A 20,501-nucleotide genomic window follows, 5' to 3' on the forward strand; every position below is an offset into this window, starting at 1 on the left:
TTATTTATAATGTCACTATAAGGTATAGAACACAGTGACCTTGAAGGGCCATCCCTACAGGGAACTTTCACAATGGTTACAACCAGTCGCAAAGTGCCCTCAAGACACAGTTCCACGTTGCTCTGTAACAGGTTGCTCAGCTGAGAAAGGAATTAATCGGCATCCAACCCTCCTCTAACCTTCTTCACTGAAAACAAAGGGTCCCCCATATGCCCCCCCTCAAATATCAGCTGCTCAAAATCCCCAGTCTCAAGGCTTTGGTTAACGTCATCAAGGACCTGCTGTATTGTGCTGTGCAATGTGGCTATAGCTTGTGTATATGACTGTACATGTTCCAAATTAACAAATTGGAATTCCTGTGCAATATGATGAGCTCGGTATCTCCCATGCTCCCATTCCCACCTGTTTATCACTTCTGCATGCACCTGTGGGGGCTCCGTATCAGCCTCTGAATTATTTTCAGGATCTAGGTCTTCTGAGTATTGTGAGGGTTCTTGAGAGACTTGAGCAGCAGAAGGACCTTTTACACCCTGAGGACTCTGGGGCTCTCATGTGGGGCTAGAAGGCAGATGTACATATCTCCTTTTCCTGCATGAAAGCCATTTTTTAGCCCTGGTTAACATTTTCATAGATCTTTTGCACCAGTATAGTTTCCCTGTGATTAGCTTTTCCCCCTCCCCTTTTTTTTCAAACTGCTGGCTGGGTCTCCCCCCTTCCATTTTCCCTCTTTTTGGAGGCTGGTGTAAGTCAGTATATCCCAACTCAATACTTGCTGATGCCAAGTTACCCAGCAGTAGAAAATATACCCTATTTTCTATTACATGGGAGACAACCTTGTTTAAAACACATGAACATTTTGGGTTGTCATGCTTGGGTTCATATACCCAAAACATGCAGGAAAAAGGGTAGCCCTAAGGCAAGGAAGTTCATTTTCTTAGGCTATCAAACAGGAAGCAAAAGTTATAGATTTTGTGATCAATATGGAAACGTGATAATTAGCAGGTCAGCTAATTTTTGTGAAAATGAGAATTGGTCAGAAATCCATGCAAATAGTGAAATACTTTTGCCATTGTCTAAAGATAGACGTGAGTTTGAAAATGAGGAAGAACGAAGTGAAGCATATGAAGAAGGAAATGAAGCTGTAGGAGGGGAGCATGAGACATGTAGTGAGGTTACAGAGGAAATTGTTCTAAGATGCTCACAGAGGTCTAACATTGGTATTCCACCTGAGAGGTTTACAGCATCATATGTAAATATGGTAATGTCTGAACCTAAAAGTTATGAGCAGATGTCAGAATTGCCTCATGCCCAACAAGAAAAAATGGTTGGTGGCAGTTGGTTTAACAAGTTGAAGACATTACCAGATAGTACCCAGCAACGTAAGGCACATTTGTTGAATCAAAGTTTTACATTGTAGCCAAAGTAAACATTTAAAGTCAGAGTGCTACAAAACCTTGCAAAAGCACTGGAATGGTGTCAAAAGAGTGCTGAGATATTTAAACGGAACCATAGATTGGACGTTGAAGTTGAATGCATCTAACAATGTGAAATCAGAGTGTTATGCAGATTCAGATTGGGGTTCATGTGAAACTGATAGAAAGTCAATTTCTGGAATGGCTATCAGTCTAGGTGAAGCTTTAATAGGCTGGAAGTCTAGAAAGCAAGATTTAGTTGCCACATGCACAGCGGAAGCTGAGTATGCTTCATTAAGTGATTTATATGGAAAAATCACATGGTTTGTGCAGTTACTTAAAGATGTAAACATGCAAAGTGACTTACCTGTCACAGTGCATAGTGACAGCACCACTTGCATTCAATTGGCAACTGAGAGTCAATTGAAGAGTAGAAGCAAGCACATTTGCGTAAAGTATTGCAATATAGAGTGCTGTGGATCAGAAGCTGATAGATTTACAATACTGTCCAAGTGAAAATAATATTGAAGACATTTTCACAAAGCCATTGCCAATGCAGAAGCATGTTTATCTATGCAATGAGCTTGGTCTATACAACAATTAAATTTAAGGAGGGGTGTTGAGATTTTGATATGAAAATTATTAAATATTGATATTGTATAGTTAAATGTAAAATGCCTGATTTTACCTTAGTCACTGTACTGATTGTATTGAGGTGTGGGTATCAATGGTCAAGACTTAATGTTGTACAGCTGTGTACATGATGAAACTTTGTGTAACAGAAAATGAAGTAATGTATTTTCTGACTGGTCACAGAACTGTACATAACTCATGTGTAAAATGAACATCTTTATCAGCTGTAAGTCAGATCACTTTTTTCTATGCTGTGTGTTGCTTCATGTCATGTTATGCTGTCAGAGGAATGTCTATTCTCTATGTATATGTGTACAGTACAGTAAATAGACTAAGCTGTTGGTTTTATTCACTCGGTGTCATAGTGTCATAAGTATCTCTGCTAACCAATATCTCCTTACTCTGCGGATGTTTTGAGAACACATGTTATAATCAAAATTCTCAACAACAAACTTCAGGGATGCCAGAGATACCTGTGCTTCACTGCGCAGAAGATAATAACCAGGTCCCCTAAAATAGTAGTAAAAGGTCCGGTTAAAGAGGGGGTGACCCAATCTCAGCCCGTGACAGATGGACAAGAAAAATCGCACTTGCTGAGGGGCGATGGTTTGCAGTGATCCAGCCAGTCACTCCCAATCGCTGAACAAATATTTGCCCGCAGAGTAGCAATCTTCAACCTGCCCTGGTCCGTCCCAAAAGGCTGGCATCCGCTTTCCTCCCAGTCAACGCGAGAGAACCAAGCCCGGCAGCCGGCGGCCGCCCTGCGCCTCACAGGGCTGAATGGAGGGCTCCCGTGTGTCGCGCACCGCCCACCGCCATTCCTTGCGGGACGGAGGGAGGCCGCCCAGCGAGCAAGCCCGTCCCCTTTCTGGGAGCCGGTAGATCCGGGTCCCGTGGTCGTGGCTGATGTCTGACGTGGTCAGTCGAATCAAAACACAACGGGGAAGGAAGCGTCGTCGCCGTCGTCGCGGGGCTGGCGGGTGGCTCGGTTCTCTGCGGCCCTCGCCAAAGCAAAGCGGAGCAGCTCCTTCCAGCTGGAGGACGAGCGCGGTGAGCGTCGCGCGGCGGTGGCGGCGGCGGCGGCGGCCTCTTTCCCTTAGCGCTGAGCTGGAAGTCGGCGCGTTGTTTTCCGGGGAAGGGGGAGGCGGAGAAGGGAGACGTGGAAGAAGAGCCAGGTTTTCTGAGCTGGTTCCCAGCTGTTGAGTTTCGACCCCCCCCAAAAAAAAACTTCAGCGCGTCACAGAGAAAAGACCTCGCCTCAGGGCCCTCGATTTAATTTACTGCTTTTTGTTTCTGCTCTGCAAGTTTTCCCCGCAAGGGAAGACTTTCTGCTTCAGGCTTTGCAGGTATTCAAATCCGAGCATATTTAAGCCCTGCACTAGGTTCCGGGGGGGGCAGAAGGGGGGGGCTCTTACGTGCCGGCAAGCCCATGGCGTTTTAAAGCAAACCCCTTAGGGTTTTCTGAGGTAGGCCAGCGATTTAGGGGGCGGGAGTTTCCGTGTCCGAGGGAGGATTTGAACGCCGGCCTTTGAAGTGCCGGCCCGACACTCTGCACGGGCTGCTGCTTGAGTCTCGTCGCTGACTGCAAGCCTGTTGCGGACCTGCCCCGTGACAAACTAGGCCCGCCAAGTTTTCGTGGGAATCCATCTGGGGCAAGAGAAAGAAGACCCTTTGCTCTCCCGGAAAGGCTTGTTTGTTTTATTTTGCGCTTTGTAGCGTAACACCGCTGGATGTTAAAGGTAACGATTTTCAGATTTCTGCAGATGTATGGCAATGGTTGAGTAGCCTCAAACTCTCAGATGGACCTCCTGCATACTGAAGCACCTGCATAGGATTGGGCTGCAGGGCATAGCTAGCATTTAGTAAGGGCCCTCCAGCCTGATCAGTTTACACACACACACATTTGTCCTATTAACATCCAGGTGGGTGTATGTAACAGGACTCTGCTATGGGAATAACTTCGATTTAATTTGGTAGGATTTCCTTCTATGTAAATATTAACAGAATTGTGCTGCAGTTTAACAAAGTCTTATGTGGTTCCACTTGTAGGGTGGTCAGATGTGAAAGATAAGAAGATCGTGGGGGCAGGAGGCGCTGAAGCCTGCACCCCCTACAGTTATTCAGAAGAGGGAATATCGTTGCATGTGCCGAAATTCCCTTTTCTTCAGAGCTCTTTCCTTTTTGCATCTGGCCATTCTATTTCCCCCCTCTCTCTTGGTAATAAGGATGCAGAGGAATCACTTGTAATATGTAAGTGCTCATTGCTCTCGCTGAAATCACTTTGTTTGTCTTAAAGATGCCACAATCCTTTTGTTTGATTTTCATGGCTGCTTTTCTGGCAACCATTTTCTTAAACTCTATAAAGAAGCATTTTATGAGCTGAATGTAAGAGTTCCCTTGAACAGAACCAAACTCTTCACCATAGGAGAAAAGAGTAGAAGACAACCAAGGACACTTAATTATGCTGTCCTTTGTGCATTGGACTTACTTCATTGGACTAACTTCTTGGAAACTTGGGTGGGATCAGACTTTATGGGCAGGTAGATGAATATCAGCAGTGCCAGAAAAGATCTTTACAAAATCTGCAATGATGTTAGTGTTTTTCCAAATTAATACCAATTGTGTACTTGTGTCACATATGAACTGAGTATGAACTGATTCTGTTGATTGTGCTTTTGTAATGTTGGAAATTGCAAGCTTATTCTTCATTCTTACCCTGTTTCCTCAAAAATAAGACCTAACCTGAAAATAAGCCCTAGTATGATTTTTCAGGATGCTCATAATATAAGCCCTACCCCCAAAATAAGCTCCAGTTTAGTGAAAACCCACCCTCCACCATTATGTAGCAACCAGAAGATGACATTTATTTGAATAAAGTAGATTGTTGTACATGAAAAAAAATTTAAACATCCCCTGAAAATAAGCCCTAATGTGTTTTTTGGAGCAAAAATTAATACAAGACCCTGCCTTATTTTCAGGGGAAACGGTATTTTCCTGTTTTTCATAAAACACCAACTTTATGAATAGTTATACCTTCAGCACATTTATGAGTTCAAATTCCTGGCTTTTGCTGATCTACAGTACATCTTGCTCAGTGATTTTTATTAGACATTCTGAAGGATCAATCTGATCCTCTTTAAAAGTATTTGCATGTGGAATGTTTGTTTCTGTCTGGCTCTTAAACCAGTTCCTTTTCTGCCTCCTAGAACAATCCTGTTATTTGATGATATCAGAGTTAAAATCTTTCCTAAAATGCTTCTGTGACTTGTTCCTTGCTGACCAGAAAACTACTAAATGTTATGTACAGTATATAGAAGGACGTTTTTACGCTTTCTCTGAAATAATGGACCCAAGTTTCTTAGCACCCAATCACACAACTTAAGGTATCAAGTCAAAATTATAGTAGGCCTATTGAATCAATAAAATTTATGGAGGAGTTGACTCACCAAATCCCCACTGGGTGAGACTGAAGATATCAGTGGACCTCCTCCTGTTGAAAGAGAATCCTTACCCTTGATTTACACAAATATAGAGGCTGAGGCAATTTATATATAGGTTCACAGCATTAACATGCCTACAGATTTGTGTCTTCAATTATGTATTGAATGAAAAATATATTTCTGTATGATTTCCTGGATAAAGTGGTTTCTCCTTTTAATCTCAGTTTAAATACAGGCTGCCTAAAAAAACTCCAACAGGTTTATCTTGCTTCTTTTGTTCTTATTCCAGATATAATCAGCACATTCCTTAAAGGGAAGAAAAGATAAGTAATCTGCCTACCATCAATGCATTCTTAGCCCATCCCTGGCTTTCATTGAAAAGGTCACCAGCTTCCAGTTATCTTTTTAAATATATCATCTTAAGGCACCCACCCTGATAGGTCTGCTTAAAGAAATCTTACAGTCAGGGGTTGGGTAATTGTCAGCAATCCTGAATTTCTTTGGAATCAGAGGGTTGGGCTGCCAGGAATCCCTAAAGTGTTATTTAATTTTAAATTAACTGCAAACCCATCACAGTATCTTTTCATACCTTCAGTATTCTATGTTAACACAAATGTTGAAGTTTATAAAATGTCTAAAGAAGCATTAGTAGCTGATGTAAAAAAGTATCAGTGTAGTAAAACAGTTAAGATGCCTAAATCTTGATCTTGCTCACTTGGATGTTTGGGAAGATGTGATCAAAAATAGTAAAAGTCCTAAGGGCTATTTTCAGTATCAGGAATTTCTTCCTCTTCCCTCTGCAGCCCACTATGGGCCTAAAAAGCTGCCCTGAAGTGTTTCAGTTCTCAGGAACATATTTATTAGGGTGCTTGGGAAAGAGGTGCAGGAAGGAAAGGGGGGTATTTCCTTCTGCTTGTGCTGGTGGAAGCTGAATCCACCAGCAAAAAGAAAATGCTGCTGGATCACATACAACAGGCACTCCACATTAAGTGGATAGCTTTTCTGCAGATTCAGAGGACTAACGATAATACAGTAATAACATTTCAAACCAAAAGTCATTTGTTAACATGTGTTAGTGAAAAAGTGGGACCTGCAACCATATGTTATAATGTGTAGTGGTTCTCTTTTAGGATTTTGTGCATTACATTATAATGCCCTCCCCATATTTTTCCTTGCCTTATCAATGTGAATGTTATAATAATAATCTTTGAACTGCATAGCTGGAAGGTACCTTATGGATCATCAAGTTCAGTCCCTATCAAGGAGGCACAGTGGGAGTCAAATTTCCAACCTCTGGGTCCACTGCCAGATGCCTTAAACTCTGAGCTTCTATGGTGACAGAACCTCCATAGTTCCCATAAGGCTCTTTGGTTCCCAGCAGCATTTCTTCTACCAAATAATTTTTGTATCTGCAAATTTGGGGTTCCTTCAAGCCTGCTTGTACTTCCTTGTGTGCAGTTCTGCTGTGACCACATAAGCAGCGCTGCCCAAGAAGATTGCTGCCAATATATATAAGATAATTTCTTTTGGAAATCAGCAACAGGAGATAAGTAACAGTAAAATAACAACAACAACAACAAAAGCTGCAGATAAAACTGCCCAGTAAAGCCAGTTGCAGGGTGGTGATAGGGAGAATATGCAGAAAATCAAAGGTGAAATGCCAGTAATGAGGTGAAATGCCAAAGAGTCTATGCACAGAGGTTGAAATACATAACTTTTTGGAACTACATTTGCCAGATTCCTTCTGGCAACATAACCATACTGTAGTTGGCAGTCCAGCTGGTTTAGAGAATCTGAATATTGTACTAGAAAAAGGTAACTTTTTGTATTTCTACTTAGGTATGGTCATCAGGAGAGCCATAGAAAAGATACCAGTGAAAAGCCATAACAATCCTAATAATTGAATTTGTTCTAGTCATATGTTTTGATCTGCTGGGGTTCTGTGGTTCTTAGTAGCATTGATTTGCCTTAAGTGGAAGTGGGATGTCTTACGAAATAAGGCCAAAAGGCTTGCAATGTATGTTATCTATATACACTGTAAAATGTAAATGAGGTATAATTAAAAAAAAGGGGGGGGAGATCCAATCATTGTCAGTGTAACAGATCCATGTTAGCTGGGGAGGGTTGGGACATGGGAGTGGGTAGGTGAGGGAGCAGTTTCAAATTTTGTTGAGTTTAAATCTCATTCTGTCACATGCTGGTACAGTATCATTCTCAGCAGCTGTTGGTTGGAGACTCACTTTGAAGAAAAAGAATTAATGAAACAAGGTAACATTGAAGTCTGTTAATGAATGTCCAGAAAGATTTAAATGTTCCCACAGTTGTCTCTCAATGGTGTCTCTTAAGGTGTCTGCTCTGTTGTTTATTTTCTTGCATAGTCTGGTTTTCATATGATTGTATACATCAGTTTAGACTATCAGGCAAAATGCAAAGAAACAAAACAGAACATGTCGCACCTTAGAGAATAATGTGAGCTCTCATGGACACATCCACTATGTCAAACATATGAGAACATAATGAAATGTTGAATGAAATATTAATTACATACTAGATATTCATTGGCTCTTGGATGTATGGTACGTTTGCATGCGGTCATTTGGTTTATGTCGTTTTAGGGCTCTTTTGTAAAAATTCTTCAGGAGCCGAATTACTGCATGTAAATATGCCATACATCCAAGAGCCGATGAATATTTCATATGTAACTAACATTTCTTTCAACATTTCATTCTGTTCCCATATGTCTGACAAAGTGGATGTGTCCATGAAAGCTCACATTAAAATATAATAGTCTTTAAAGTGCCACATGTTTCTGTCTTTGTTTTGTTTTGTTTCTTTGGATTTTGCCTGATATGCTTGCAAAACCTAACATGGCTACGTCTTGCACCAATTTAGAAGACATGGTGGTAGATAAACACTAAATCTATAGCTTGGGAGACAGAGGCAAAAACAGGTCCTTACATCCAGCCTTGTTGTGGTTCCTAGGTTTGTGGCTCTGTTGGGCAGTGCATTGTTCCTATGGCTTCTATTCCTAACCGCTCTCTACACCTACCTTTGCAGCGATAGAGCTGCAAATCACCAAAAGTCCAGCATCTGAGGTTTGAATGTAAGAAATCACTCCCTTCACATCATCTTTATTTTCACAAATGAAAGTGAACAAAGCAGTTAGGCTTTACCTTGAGTAATTTATTTGCCAGCTGGCCAGAATTAAAACGTGAGAACTGTAGTGTTACTTCACTGTAGTTTAAGCATCCTGCATGTATGCTTGCAGACATGCTAAAAATAATGTTTTGACACACTTAATTCTGCAAGGTGTTGAAAATATAAGCAGGATTATGAAGTGCATCTTATTGTGTGTCACACTGCTTGCATCTCATTTACATTTTCTTAACCAAAGGATGCTGTTTTTAATGAAAGTTGGCATTTTCTCTAAACAATTTCTCATTTCTTCTTTTCCTCTCTATATTTGGATGAAAAAAGGAAGCACAGCAAACATCATATTTGCATAGCAAATATCCATTTTAAAATAGGGCTGCTTCAACTGGTCTATTACATCATGGGGATTATTTTCAGTAGCTATTGGTGATTTTTGAAGGGAGTTCTTAAGGTTAGTAATGGCAGACAAATTACCTAGAAGTCTGCCTTTCATGAGTAGTCTTACCCTGCAATGTTGAAGTACAAAGGAATGTTGGGTGTGCTCTAAGATATATTTTCTGTTGATCTGAGTAGCAGAGAAGCGAAGGCTGTGACTGATTTTTGCGTCATTGGGAATCTCTGAACATACTTGCCTTTCCTATTCACATGCAGAAAGCTAGGAGCAAGGCTGAGGAGCAATGCAGCCTTGGGATGGGATCATTGGCACAGCTCCCAGCACCTTAAGATTCATTTGTAAAGGTGTAATAGTAAAACGCTTCATCTGATTTTTGTGAGAATGATTTCTAGGCTGAAATGCTATGTACCAAGGATGGGCAGTGTTATAGGTCCAGGGGCCACACATGCCTCACTCTAGACTTTGGAAGGTTGCTCCAGCAATCCTCCAAGTGTTCTACAAGGTTGGAGGAGGAGCTGAAAAAAACCTTGTGGCCATTTTTAAAATTTGGATGCTATAAGGAACCCTAGGTGGGTTAGGGCAGGGGTCTCCAACCCCCAGTCTGCGGCCTCGTGCTGGTCTGTGGCAGATCTCCCACCCACCCCCGTGCGCCCACCCACCCCACGCACAACCCCGTGGCCACATGAGTGCCTCCCGAGCTCCCTTTGTGCAGGTGCGTGAGTGTGCGTGCCCATGTGTGAGCCCCCACTCTTTCGCGCGTATGCACATGTGTGCGCGCCCCCGTGCTCCTTTGCGCACAAGTGCAGGGGGGTTGCCCCATCTTCCCCAACTAGTCCATGGAGTTTAAAAGTTTGGGGATCACTGAGTTAGGGGGTCATCAAAACATGCCAAAATTGCCTCTGTACCCCTAGAGGGTACAAGGGATTAAAAAACACACACACAATGAGTTATCAGGGTTGATTTGTTTGTTTTACAAAAGGGAGGTAAGGTACTGGCAGCCACATGTGGTTCACAGCCTACATGCTTCCCACCTGTTATATCTAGTCATTGGAGAGTAAGTCCCACTGAAGTCACAGAGATTAAGAGTATCAGCATTTTCAAATATTTTGACATATAAATTGGCTCACACATTTACCCCTTTTTGGAAGCAGGTTGTAAGCAGAGAAAGCTGTCTTATATTGGGCCAGATCATTAGTCCATCTCTTGGTTCAGTACTATTGGTACTGGCTAGCAGCAACTTTCTAGGGTTTGAGGCAGAATTATTTTCTATCCTTACTTGGAGACCCCAGGGATTGAACCTGGGAGACTCCATGTGCAAAGCAGATGCTCTTTTACTGGGCCATGGTTATTTTCCAAGTTGATGTTGACTTACACATACACTGTGCTGAGCTTCTCAGAATTCACATTATCTACTCATCTGATTGAATTGTTTAATTGCCTGAGGTAAAAAAGTATGCTGGCATTTATGTAAGTAGCTTGCGATAAGTAACTAATATACATCAAGTCTCTGTTTTTCTGGTGGCACTGGTGTAATGTCAGTACAGTACTAGCAGAATGTAATGTTCTGGTACAATGTGTTTTGATATGCATCATCTGAAATAGTTTGATGGTAGGCCTGCAGATTTTACAACTGGAGAGAATTTTGCATATGGGAAAGATGATTAAACATCTACCATTTAAAAATTGTTTAGGATTCAATCTTCTTGAAAAATGTGGCTGAACTAAATATTAACTGCTCAAAACATCATTTCAGTCTTTCCCTCTAGGCACAATTCTCAAGAATGGGACTGGACAAGCTATTTTTGTGATTCCAGTCACCTCAGATGCAGAAGCTTCAGCTTCTACTGATGTATTTCTCCAGCTTCCTAGAGACTTTCTGTATGTCAGGAAAACATCAGATTCAGAGCAGTCTAGTAATTCTGGGTAAAATAACTTGACACACATTTGTCCAAATAAGTTAAATAGACTACATCAGAAAACAGATGTAGCCAGTAAACTAGATTTCAAAAGTAGGGCTTGCCAGAAACCAACCATATTACAGATGGATCCATTGGCTGTAAAGCAGTAGTCCTCAACCTTTTTTACACCATGGACCAGTTTAGCGTGGGGGCATCTGTGTGTGCATGGTGGGGCGGGAGGTGTGTGTGCTTTCAGGGTGTGTGTGCATGTGTGTGTGCATGTGGGGGGGAGAGCTGTCACCGCGGCCCAGTCCTGCGAAGGCCACGGCCTGGTACTGGTCCTGGGGGTTGGGGACCCCTGCTGTAAAGCAAATGTAACCTTTTAAAAAACTATGTCTAGTCCTGTCTTCAACAAAAGTAGTGAGTCCTCTTCTTCCTCCTCCCCTTTTAAGCCTGGTTCCCACCATGCCTCCTCAGCCATGGCCTCACCATCCAAGTATGGTTCATCTTCTCAGCCTGCCTGGTCCTCAGGCTGCCCTGATACTCGGTTATGGGTTGTCTGCCAGGGAGTGTGGAAACAAGGCAAATGACCTGCTGGGATGACTGGGGTGTCCCCCTCACAGGAGAGTTCTTACAGAATTCTGGGAGTTTGAATCTAACATACATGTACCCCCCCCACACAAATGGCCTATCTCCAGTGACTGCACAATAGAAACTGTACTGATAGTCTTTGCACATACACATTACTTCTGGGCTTTCCTTGAATATTATGGCATTTGCATTTTAATCCTATTTGATTTACTGTGTGAACATTAAAGCAAAGCATGCATTAGCTGGCACTCATGGAAAGCGAAGTGGCACCAAGGGAACAACTGGATGATCAAATTTCACTACACAGACATCTCAAAAGGCGGTGTAAACTAGCCCATAAGAATGGAATTGAATGATCTAACACCAAAGAAGTACAGTGGAACTTAATCCGTCCCAGAAAACATTCGTTAGTTGAACCGTTCGTAAGTAGAAGCAAATTTTCCCATAGGAATGCACTGAAAACCATTTAAACCATTCCGTCTGCTTTTCGTTCTTATCTAGAGGCGCCGCTCACAAGTAAAGGCATTATGCAAAGCCAGTTAATCCATACTCTACTACTAGGGGGAGAATGTTTTTATTTTTTTCTTCTTTTGACCTAGGATGAACTTAGGTCAAAAAAAGGGCAGGAAAATTTTCCCCCCGTTCGTATCTTGAAGCTCCATTTGCAAGTAGAGGCAAACTTTAGCGAACAGAGCTGTTCGTGACTTGGATCATTCGTAGCTAGGGACGTTCGTAAGTAGAGGTTCCACTGTACCTGCTTAAGAATTTTTTTTAATTTAAACAATAAATTCTTAGTTATAGTATTATGTAATGCTATGCTATAAGCCAGTGGTGGTGAATCTTTTTGGGCCTGAGTGCCCAAACTGGAAAAAAAAACACAACCCAGCAGGTGGTGGGTGGCGGCGGAACCAGAGGTGGCGGTGGAAGGGGGAATCCCGGGCACTGAAGTGCCTCGAGACCTGACTCCGGATCTGCCGCCAGCGCCAGCTGCTCTGGATCCTGGCCCACAGCCTGTCGAAGCACCAGTGTTGCAGTTGCCTTTTAAGTTTGGCTGGGGGGGGTAGTGATCCAGCGACTTATGGCTCGCGTGCCTGCAGAAAGGGCTCTGCATGCCAGCTGTGGCACACGTGCCATAGGTTCACCATCGCTGCTATAAGCAATAAAACGGTAAGTCAACATTAAAAACAAATAAGCAATGAAGAGTGCACAAGTACCTTCTTGAGAGCCAATGTGTTTTATTTTATAGTGTAAATGACTAGGATTCAGGAGACCTTGGTTCAGATTGCCTGTTTGTCATGGAAAGTCGCTGGGGAGAGTTGTGGCAGTGGTTAATATCTTAAATATCTCAAATAAAACCCTATTAGGGTCACTATAGCTCAGAAGCAATTTGATAGAACATAGCATGCAGACATCTTTGCAGTGAACAAGAGTTTCATAGTACAAAAGTAAGCAGGTAATTAAAATGTAGTCTTTAAGGTACCACAATATTTTGTCCTCTTTATTTTGTTGTTGGTTTTGCCTAATAATCAAAATTGATTCTATGCAGTTGATCACTAAAATTAACATACATTGCAAAATTTCTTTTCGAATGTTCTTTAGGAATACATTGCCATGCAATCCAGAAAACCCATACAGACATTGTCAATCTGTGTGTTTTCATTGGTGCATAATAAGAATTGCCACGTTGCTTTTCAGTTTTGAACTTGCGTAATTTGTTTTTCAATGTTACCCTAACCTGGTAGGTACATCTGGCAAATGTGTTCTGGGAAAAGGTTGGTTATTAGAAACCAATTAACATAGGAATTGCTTATATTAAGTAGGTAGGATTAGAATGAGATATTCTTGTCCGTTCATAATTTTTCTCTCGGGTCTGAAAAGCATATGACTTTCTTGAGCTTTTCACAATACATGATAAATTACATCACTTCTGGTCATTACTGTACTCCTAGTGCAATACTTCAGAACATAAGGATACTCGGTGTCCCCTGTGCAACTGGACACGTCTCACAGGGATTGCATCATGAAAAAGACATACATAACCTCGTAGAGAAACTGGGTGGCAACAGTATCTAGAAATGCCGTGTAAAATTTGAAGATATTGTACTTGGACTTTTTGTTATTATTTTTAAATATAATATTATTTTTATCAACCTTTCTCTGTTTGGAGATAAGAGAAGAGACTGATTTTGGTGCCTTTTTTCTAGCTCCCATGCCAACTGGGAGAAAATAGGAAAAACAATTTAGAAAATGTTTGAAACAATGAATTGATAGGGGAAATATTAAACACTGGCCTTTGCCCATGGGACTTGTTTGCAAATGCTCCTCACTGGACTCTGGGGACGATGCAAAGCACCCCCTCTGCCTTGTATTTATCCTGATTTACTGCAATAACTTCTGACATGAATTAGAGATTTGTCAATGATGGGAAGAAACTGGGATATGTAATTTTTAAAAGAGGCTGTAAAATTGACCCCTCTGGGTTTTTTTTTTCTTGCAGAGTCTGGAAATAAAAGAAATATATTTGAAAAATAGAGAGGGATCCTGTTCTACTGCTGTTAATTCTGACTTCTTGTTGTTTAGTTGTTAAGTCGTGTCCGACTTTGTGACCCCATGACCCAGAGCATTCCAGGCCCCCCTGTCTTCCACTGCCTTCTGGAGTTTGGTCAAATTCATGTTGGTAGCTTCGATGACACTGTCCATCCATCTTGTCCTCTGTCGTCCCCTTCTCCTCTTGCCTTCACACTTTCCCAAAATAAGGGTCTTTTCCAGGGAGTCTTCTTTTCTCATGAGATGGCCAAAGTATTGAAGCCGCAGCTTCAGGATCTGTCCTTCCAGTGAGCACTCAGGGTTGATTTCCTTCAAAATGGATAGGTTTGCAGTGCAGGGGACTCTCAAGAATCTCCTCCAGCACCACAATTCAAAAGCATCAACTCTTCAGCGGTCAGCCTTCTTTATGGTTCAGCTCTCACTTCCATACAACACTGCTGGAAAAACCATAGCTTTGACTATGTGGATCTTTGTCGGCAAGGTGATATCTCTGCTTTTTAAGATGTTATCTAAGTTTGTCATCACTTTCCTCCCCAGAAGCAGGCATCTTTTAATATCATGGCTGCTGTCACCATCTGCAGTGACCATGGAGCCCAAGAAAGTAAAATGTGTCACCGCTTCCATATCTTCCCCTTCTATTTGCCAGGAGGTGATGGGGCCAGTGGCCATGATCTTAATTTTTTTGACGTTGAGCTTTAGACAATTTTTGCGCTCTTCTCTTTCACCCTCATTAAGAGGTTCTTTAATTCCTCCTCACTTTCTCCCATCAGAGTGATATCATCTGCATATTTGAGGTTGTTGATATTTCTTCCGACAATCCTAATTTTGGTTTGGGATTTCAGTCAGCTTTTCGCATGATGTATTCTGCATAGAAGTTAAATAAGCAGGGAGACAATATACAGCCTTGTCGTACTCCTTTCCCAATTTTGAACCAATAAGTTGTTCCATATCCAGTTCTTTCTGTTGCTTCCTGTCCCACATATAGATTTCTCAGGAGATAGATAAGGTGGTCAGGCACTCCCATTTCTTTAAGCACTTGCCATAGTTTGCTGTGGTCCACACAGTCAAAGGCTTTTGCAGAGTCAATGAAGAAGTAGATGTTTTTCTTGAACTCTGTTTTTTTCCATGTTAGCAATTTGGTCTCTAGTTCCTCTGCCCCCTTGAAATCCAGCTTGTACTTCTGGGAGTTCTCGGTCCACATACAGCTGAAGCCTACCTTGTAAGATTTTGAGCATAACCTTGCTAGGGTGTGAAATGAGTGCAATTGTATGGTAGTTGGAGAATTCTTTGGCACTGCCCTTCTTTGGGATTGGGATGTAGACTGATCTTTTCCAGTCCTCTGGCTACTTCTGAGTTTCCCAAACTTGCTGGCATATTGAGTGTAGCACCTCAACAGCATCATCTTTTAAGATTTTAAATAGTTCAACTGGAATGCCATCACCTCCACTGGACTTGTTGTTAGCCATGCTGTCTAAGGCCCACTTGACTTCACTACTGTATCTAGGATGTCTGGCTCAAGGTCACCAACCACACTATCTGGGTTGTCCAGGACATCCAGATCTTTCTGGTATAATTCCTTTGTGTATTCTTGCCACCTCTTCTTGATGTCCTCTGGTTCCATTAGGCCCCTACCATTTTTGTCCCTTATCACAGTGGTCCCCAACCTTGGGCCTCCAGATGTTCTTAGACTACAAGTCCCAGAAACCTTCACCACCACCTCTGCTGGCCAGGATTTCTGGGAGATGAAGTCCAAGAACATCTGGAGGCCCAAGGTTGGGGACCACTTCCTTATCATGTCCATCTTTGCACAAAATGTTCCTTTAATATCTCCCAATTTTCTTGAACAGATCCCTGGTTTTTCCCTTTTTATTATTTTCCTCTATATCTTTGCACTGTTCATTTAAGAAGTCCTTCTTGTCTTTTCTGGCTATTCTTTGTAAGTCCGCATTCAATTTTCTGTAACTTATCTCCCTTGCATTTTGTTTCTCTTCTCTGCTATTTGTAAGGCCTCGCTGGACAGCCACTTTGCTTTCTTTGGGATGGTTTTTGTTGCTGCTTCCTGTACAATTCAGACTAAATGCCATTAAAAACCAGTGTAAAACATGTTAATTATGACCTGTTTTGTTTTACTGGCTTCAGTGTGTGTGGTGTAAATATCAGACATATAAACATAAAAGAAACATATGTTTCTTATGAGAAAGATTGTTAGGGCAGGTAGAGTGGGACAAGAAACAGAAGGCTAACATTTGCTTGAAAGTAATCTCCATTTGTAATGATTACATTCATTTCCATTTAAAGATGGTTGTGAATTTAAGGTTACCCACTTGTTGAAAAACAGTTGTTTGTGTTTGGGTAAGAAGTCGTTAACTAATTAAAAAAGCAGTGAACTTCTGAGATTTTCCCTTGCTTGGTGCCACTTAGTGAGTGGTAGTGAACACAAGAGGGTATCATGAAGACCAGTGGTTCCAAACCTTGGGTAACATAGGTGTTTTTGGACTGCAACTCCCAGAAGCCTTCATCACTTATCTCCTTGCTGGTTGGGGTTTCTGGGAGTTGCAGTCCAAGAAGACCTGAGTTACCCAAGGTTGGGAACCATGGAAGTAGCCATTGGTGTCATCGTCCAGGCTGCCCTTTACTATATAAAGCTTGGCATCCTTTTTCCTGCTGGCAACATGGGCACCATATTGTGCTCTGGCGCTCTGCCAGTGGTCAGTTCAAATTCCTAGCAAGAGGAATTTTGTTTTTTTCCCCAGCTGCCGGGAAGGGTGCAGATGGAGATGATCTTCTTGGACTCTACTCTTATACCTGCTGGCACACATCCAAACTATACCTCTCCACCCTCAAATGTTAACCCTCACTAAAAAAAAAAAAGACTTCCCATCCCATTGTTATAAGAGAGAGTGCATCCCATTGAATTCAGTAGATCTTTGACTGGATAGATGTCAGTTTGTACCCAGAATTTTGCTGTTCTATTGCAATTCAGGTCATTTGCAATTAAATCTCAGCTCTTTTTATCTAAAGTGGCTATGACTGACCTGCTGGAGTTGTGCCCCTCTCCATATTACAGAATGTGGTCCACTCCTGAGGAATCTGTACTAAACTGGATAGAATATGGTGACATTTTATACAAAAAAGTATGACTGATGCAACAACCCTTGTCTTTTCTAGGCATTCACTGTTGAGGTTCAGCTGTACGTCCATCTGAACAAACATGGCAGAAGGTGGATTTGATCCCTGTGAATGCATTTGCTCACATGAACATGCCATGCGGAGGCTGATCAATCTGGTGAGGGCAATGTGTTTTGTCTATGAGTTTCTTCGCATATGTCTTTCAAACCTGATTTTCAGTAAATATATTAGCTCTCCTGAATATTTTTTATTTGAGTGTTTAAGCTACACAAGCTTGCAAAGTGCCTGTCTCAACTGCTCTTTGTCTTTTGAGCTGTCTTCCCACAAATTCCCTTATGGTGTCCTATGTTAGTATCTGGTACAGAATGGAAAAATAAATATCCAGATGGCATGGGCATGTTGGGATAGATAAGAATGCCCTCCTATTGAAATTTGCTAATTTTGCTTGTGCTTATATCATAATGTGAATGTATGGCCCTTCAAAGATTGTCAGACTAAAATTCTCATCACCCCTTACCACCAGTGGCACCAGTTAAGGCTGACTCGAGCCGTATTCTGACAGCTTTTAGAGTACCATACTGTATGTTCTCCATCACTTCGCCTCCTTATCCAGAGTGGAAATGTGTTATTGAGAATACTCTTTTCTTTAATGTTGGGTGTAATTTGCGCTGCAGCATAAGAGAAAGGGAGTGTACAACCTTTACAATTAGTCAAGAAAAAGCCCATAAATTGGTAGGGCATTATACATTGCAAGGGAGTTAATTTGGTAGTATTTTATGCTTAAAACTAACAACTGATTATATAGAGTTTAGAAAGCCCATGATATTCCATTGCATGTATGGATGGTGTTATGGCTTCCTGACATTTTAGACGTAGTTTCAAAAACAAATGGAGATAAAAGCTTTTTGCATACAATTTGGTAGTTATGCAAGTCTTCAGGAATAATTTCTACACTCAAGAAATCACACAATTTCTTGGGCATGCTTGTTGGTAAATATGTATGAACTGAGCAGTCAGAACTTAATACTTACTGTAAATGTGATTACTTATATGGTTTATGATCACTTCTGTTCTAAAGCTTTCCTGAAGGTAATATAATCTCAGCTATATACCATATTTTTTCATGTATACGATGATACTTTTCTCTAAAATATTTAGATAAAAAATTTAGGGCTGTCTTATACACGGAAGTAAGGAGGGGAAGGGATCAAAGTGCTCTGATTTTCCCCCTCCACTTTTTGCGAAGAAAGTGGAGGGTAAAAGCACTTTCCTTGCAATGAACTGCTATCTTGTGAGGAAAGTGCTTTCCCCCTCCACTTTCTTCCGAAGAAAGTGGAGGGAGGAAGCACGTTTCTTGCTAGAAAGTGGAGGGGAAAAGCAGGAATCAATTTTGTTTCCCTTCTCTGCTATTTGTAAGGCCTCCTTGGACTGCCACTTTGCTGTCAAAGCGCTTTGATTCCTGCTTCCCCCTTCCACTTTTCTCTCAAGAAAGTGCTTTCTTGCCAGGAAAGTGGAGGGGAAAGCACTTTAATGCAAGGAAAGTGGTGGGGGAAAGCACTTTCCTCACTAAAAAGTGGAGGGGGAAAGCAGGAATCAAAGTGCTTTGATGATTCCTGCTTCCACCCTCCACTTTCTAGCGAGGAAAGTGCTTTCCCCCTCCACTTCTATCACAATAAAGTGTTTCTTGCGAGGAAAATGGAAGGGGAAAGCATTTTCCTCGCTATAAAGTGGAGGGGGGGATGCAGGAATCAAAGCGCTTTGACCCCTGCCTTCCTCCTCCACTTTCTTGTGAATAAAGAAATTCTGGGTTAGGAAAGTCTTATATGCGGGGGTGTATGATACACGGAAAAATACAGTAGTCTTTTAAAGGAACATGAGTAGTAATAAATCCCCCCGCATTGTGTTACCTGGGAAATGATGTACTTTAAAGAGCAGCCCATTCTCACCCCTTTACTTTTCATATCTCTTATATAAGTCAGAAAAGACACCATTCACAATGGTTTTTAATGTCAACATCAAATTAACAACCCACTTTTATGCCTGTCAACTTGGAATTATCCCAGTCAGCAACTGACTCTTCTTCTTCTTGTTCTTGTTCTTGTTCTTCTTGTTCTTCTTCTTCTTGTTCTTGTTCTTCTTGTTCTTGTTCTTCTTGTTCTTGTTCTTCTTCTTCTTCTTCTTCTTCTTCTTCTTCTTCGGTGCTTCCTGTTTTCATGTTTCTTTGCTAATTTTCAAAATGGAGTTCCTCACATTTCCCTTAAAGAGTTGCATGTGCTTCTAGTGGATGTGTTTTAGACATAACTGGAAACCACAGTTTTACATTCACAAAGCCAAGTCTCTTTTCAAGTCAGCCTTCTCTCTTTAGAAAGGAGACTCATTTTTGTAAAGAAAAGGTATAGTTCCCCATTGTGTTTAACCTGGAACACAATGATCATTAAGTAACTAAGAATAGTATTTATTTATTTTGTAAGTAAGTAAATGTTATTTGTAGGCTACCTTTATTCTGTTAAGGTATCCAATGTGGCTTGCAATGTTTGAAAAGTAATATTAAAAGCATAATAAATAAATAAAATGAATAATAATCAGCTTCCATAGTTGGTGCTCTGCACATATAAATATTGAGCAGCATAATAGCCTTGCCGTTTTCCTTTTACTGAATGTGCAAATAGCCTGGACAAAGAAAAATAAAGCCAGGACATAATACAGTATGTTTCTACTTCAGTACAGGAAAATGTCATAGGTTTCCTTCCTTCCTTCCTTCCTTCCTTCCTTCCTTCCTTCCTTCCTTCCTTCCTTCCTTCCTTCCTTCCTTCCTTCCTTCCTTCCTTCCTTCCTTCCTTCCTTCCTTCCTTCCTTCCTTCCTTCCTTCCTTCCTTCCTTCCTTCCACTCACTCACTCACTCACTCACTCACTCACTCACTCACTCACTCACTCACTCACTCACTCTTTTTTCTTTCTTTGTTTCTTTCACACACACACACACTCTCTCCTTTCTTTTTCTTTTCCTTCCTTTCTGAGGCGCACTACTTATTTTAAAGGTGTATGGTGAGGAAGGCCCCCCACCTTGAGTTGAACCCAAGTCTCCCAGATGCCACTAGGACAGTGTCTAGTGGCTCTTGCAGCCCTTTTGAACACATTTTTAATTGCAATTATAAAGTGCCCTTTCTTATGACTGCTGTACCTGATAAGCAGTAAATATGTTCTATCATATATTTTATTTTCATGCAAATGTATGTTGGTACACTGTGTTTTGCTAGTATGTTGTTCCCCTCAGAGATGTAACTGAACTCTAAAACTTTCTTTT

At 41.4% G+C, this 20,501-nt stretch overlaps 1 protein-coding gene across 5 annotated transcripts in view; it reads left to right on the forward strand.

The window, feature by feature from the left end:
* Positions 1–2,955: 2,955 nt before the first annotated feature.
* The window catches only part of SMIM14 (small integral membrane protein 14), a 34,256-nt gene continuing 16,710 nt past the window's right edge, over positions 2,956–20,501 (forward strand). The window contains exons 1-3 of one of the 5 annotated variants that reach the window (XM_078394004.1): positions 6,010–7,753; positions 10,786–10,955; positions 17,237–17,354. In XM_078394004.1, coding sequence (XP_078250130.1) covers positions 17,280–17,354 — 75 coding nt within the window. In that variant the 5' untranslated portion in view covers positions 6,010–7,753; positions 10,786–10,955; positions 17,237–17,279. Of the gene's footprint in view, positions 3,096–3,182; positions 3,392–3,649; positions 3,785–5,786; positions 7,754–10,785; positions 10,956–17,236; positions 17,355–20,501 lie in introns of those variants that run through there. The other 4 variants (XM_020786296.3, XM_020786298.3, XM_020786297.3 and 1 more) reach the window with 4 other exon arrangements.

Source organism: Pogona vitticeps, chromosome 5 (assembly GCF_051106095.1).
Source record: "Pogona vitticeps strain Pit_001003342236 chromosome 5, PviZW2.1, whole genome shotgun sequence".
NCBI classification, from domain to species: Eukaryota; Metazoa; Chordata; class Lepidosauria; order Squamata; family Agamidae; genus Pogona; species Pogona vitticeps.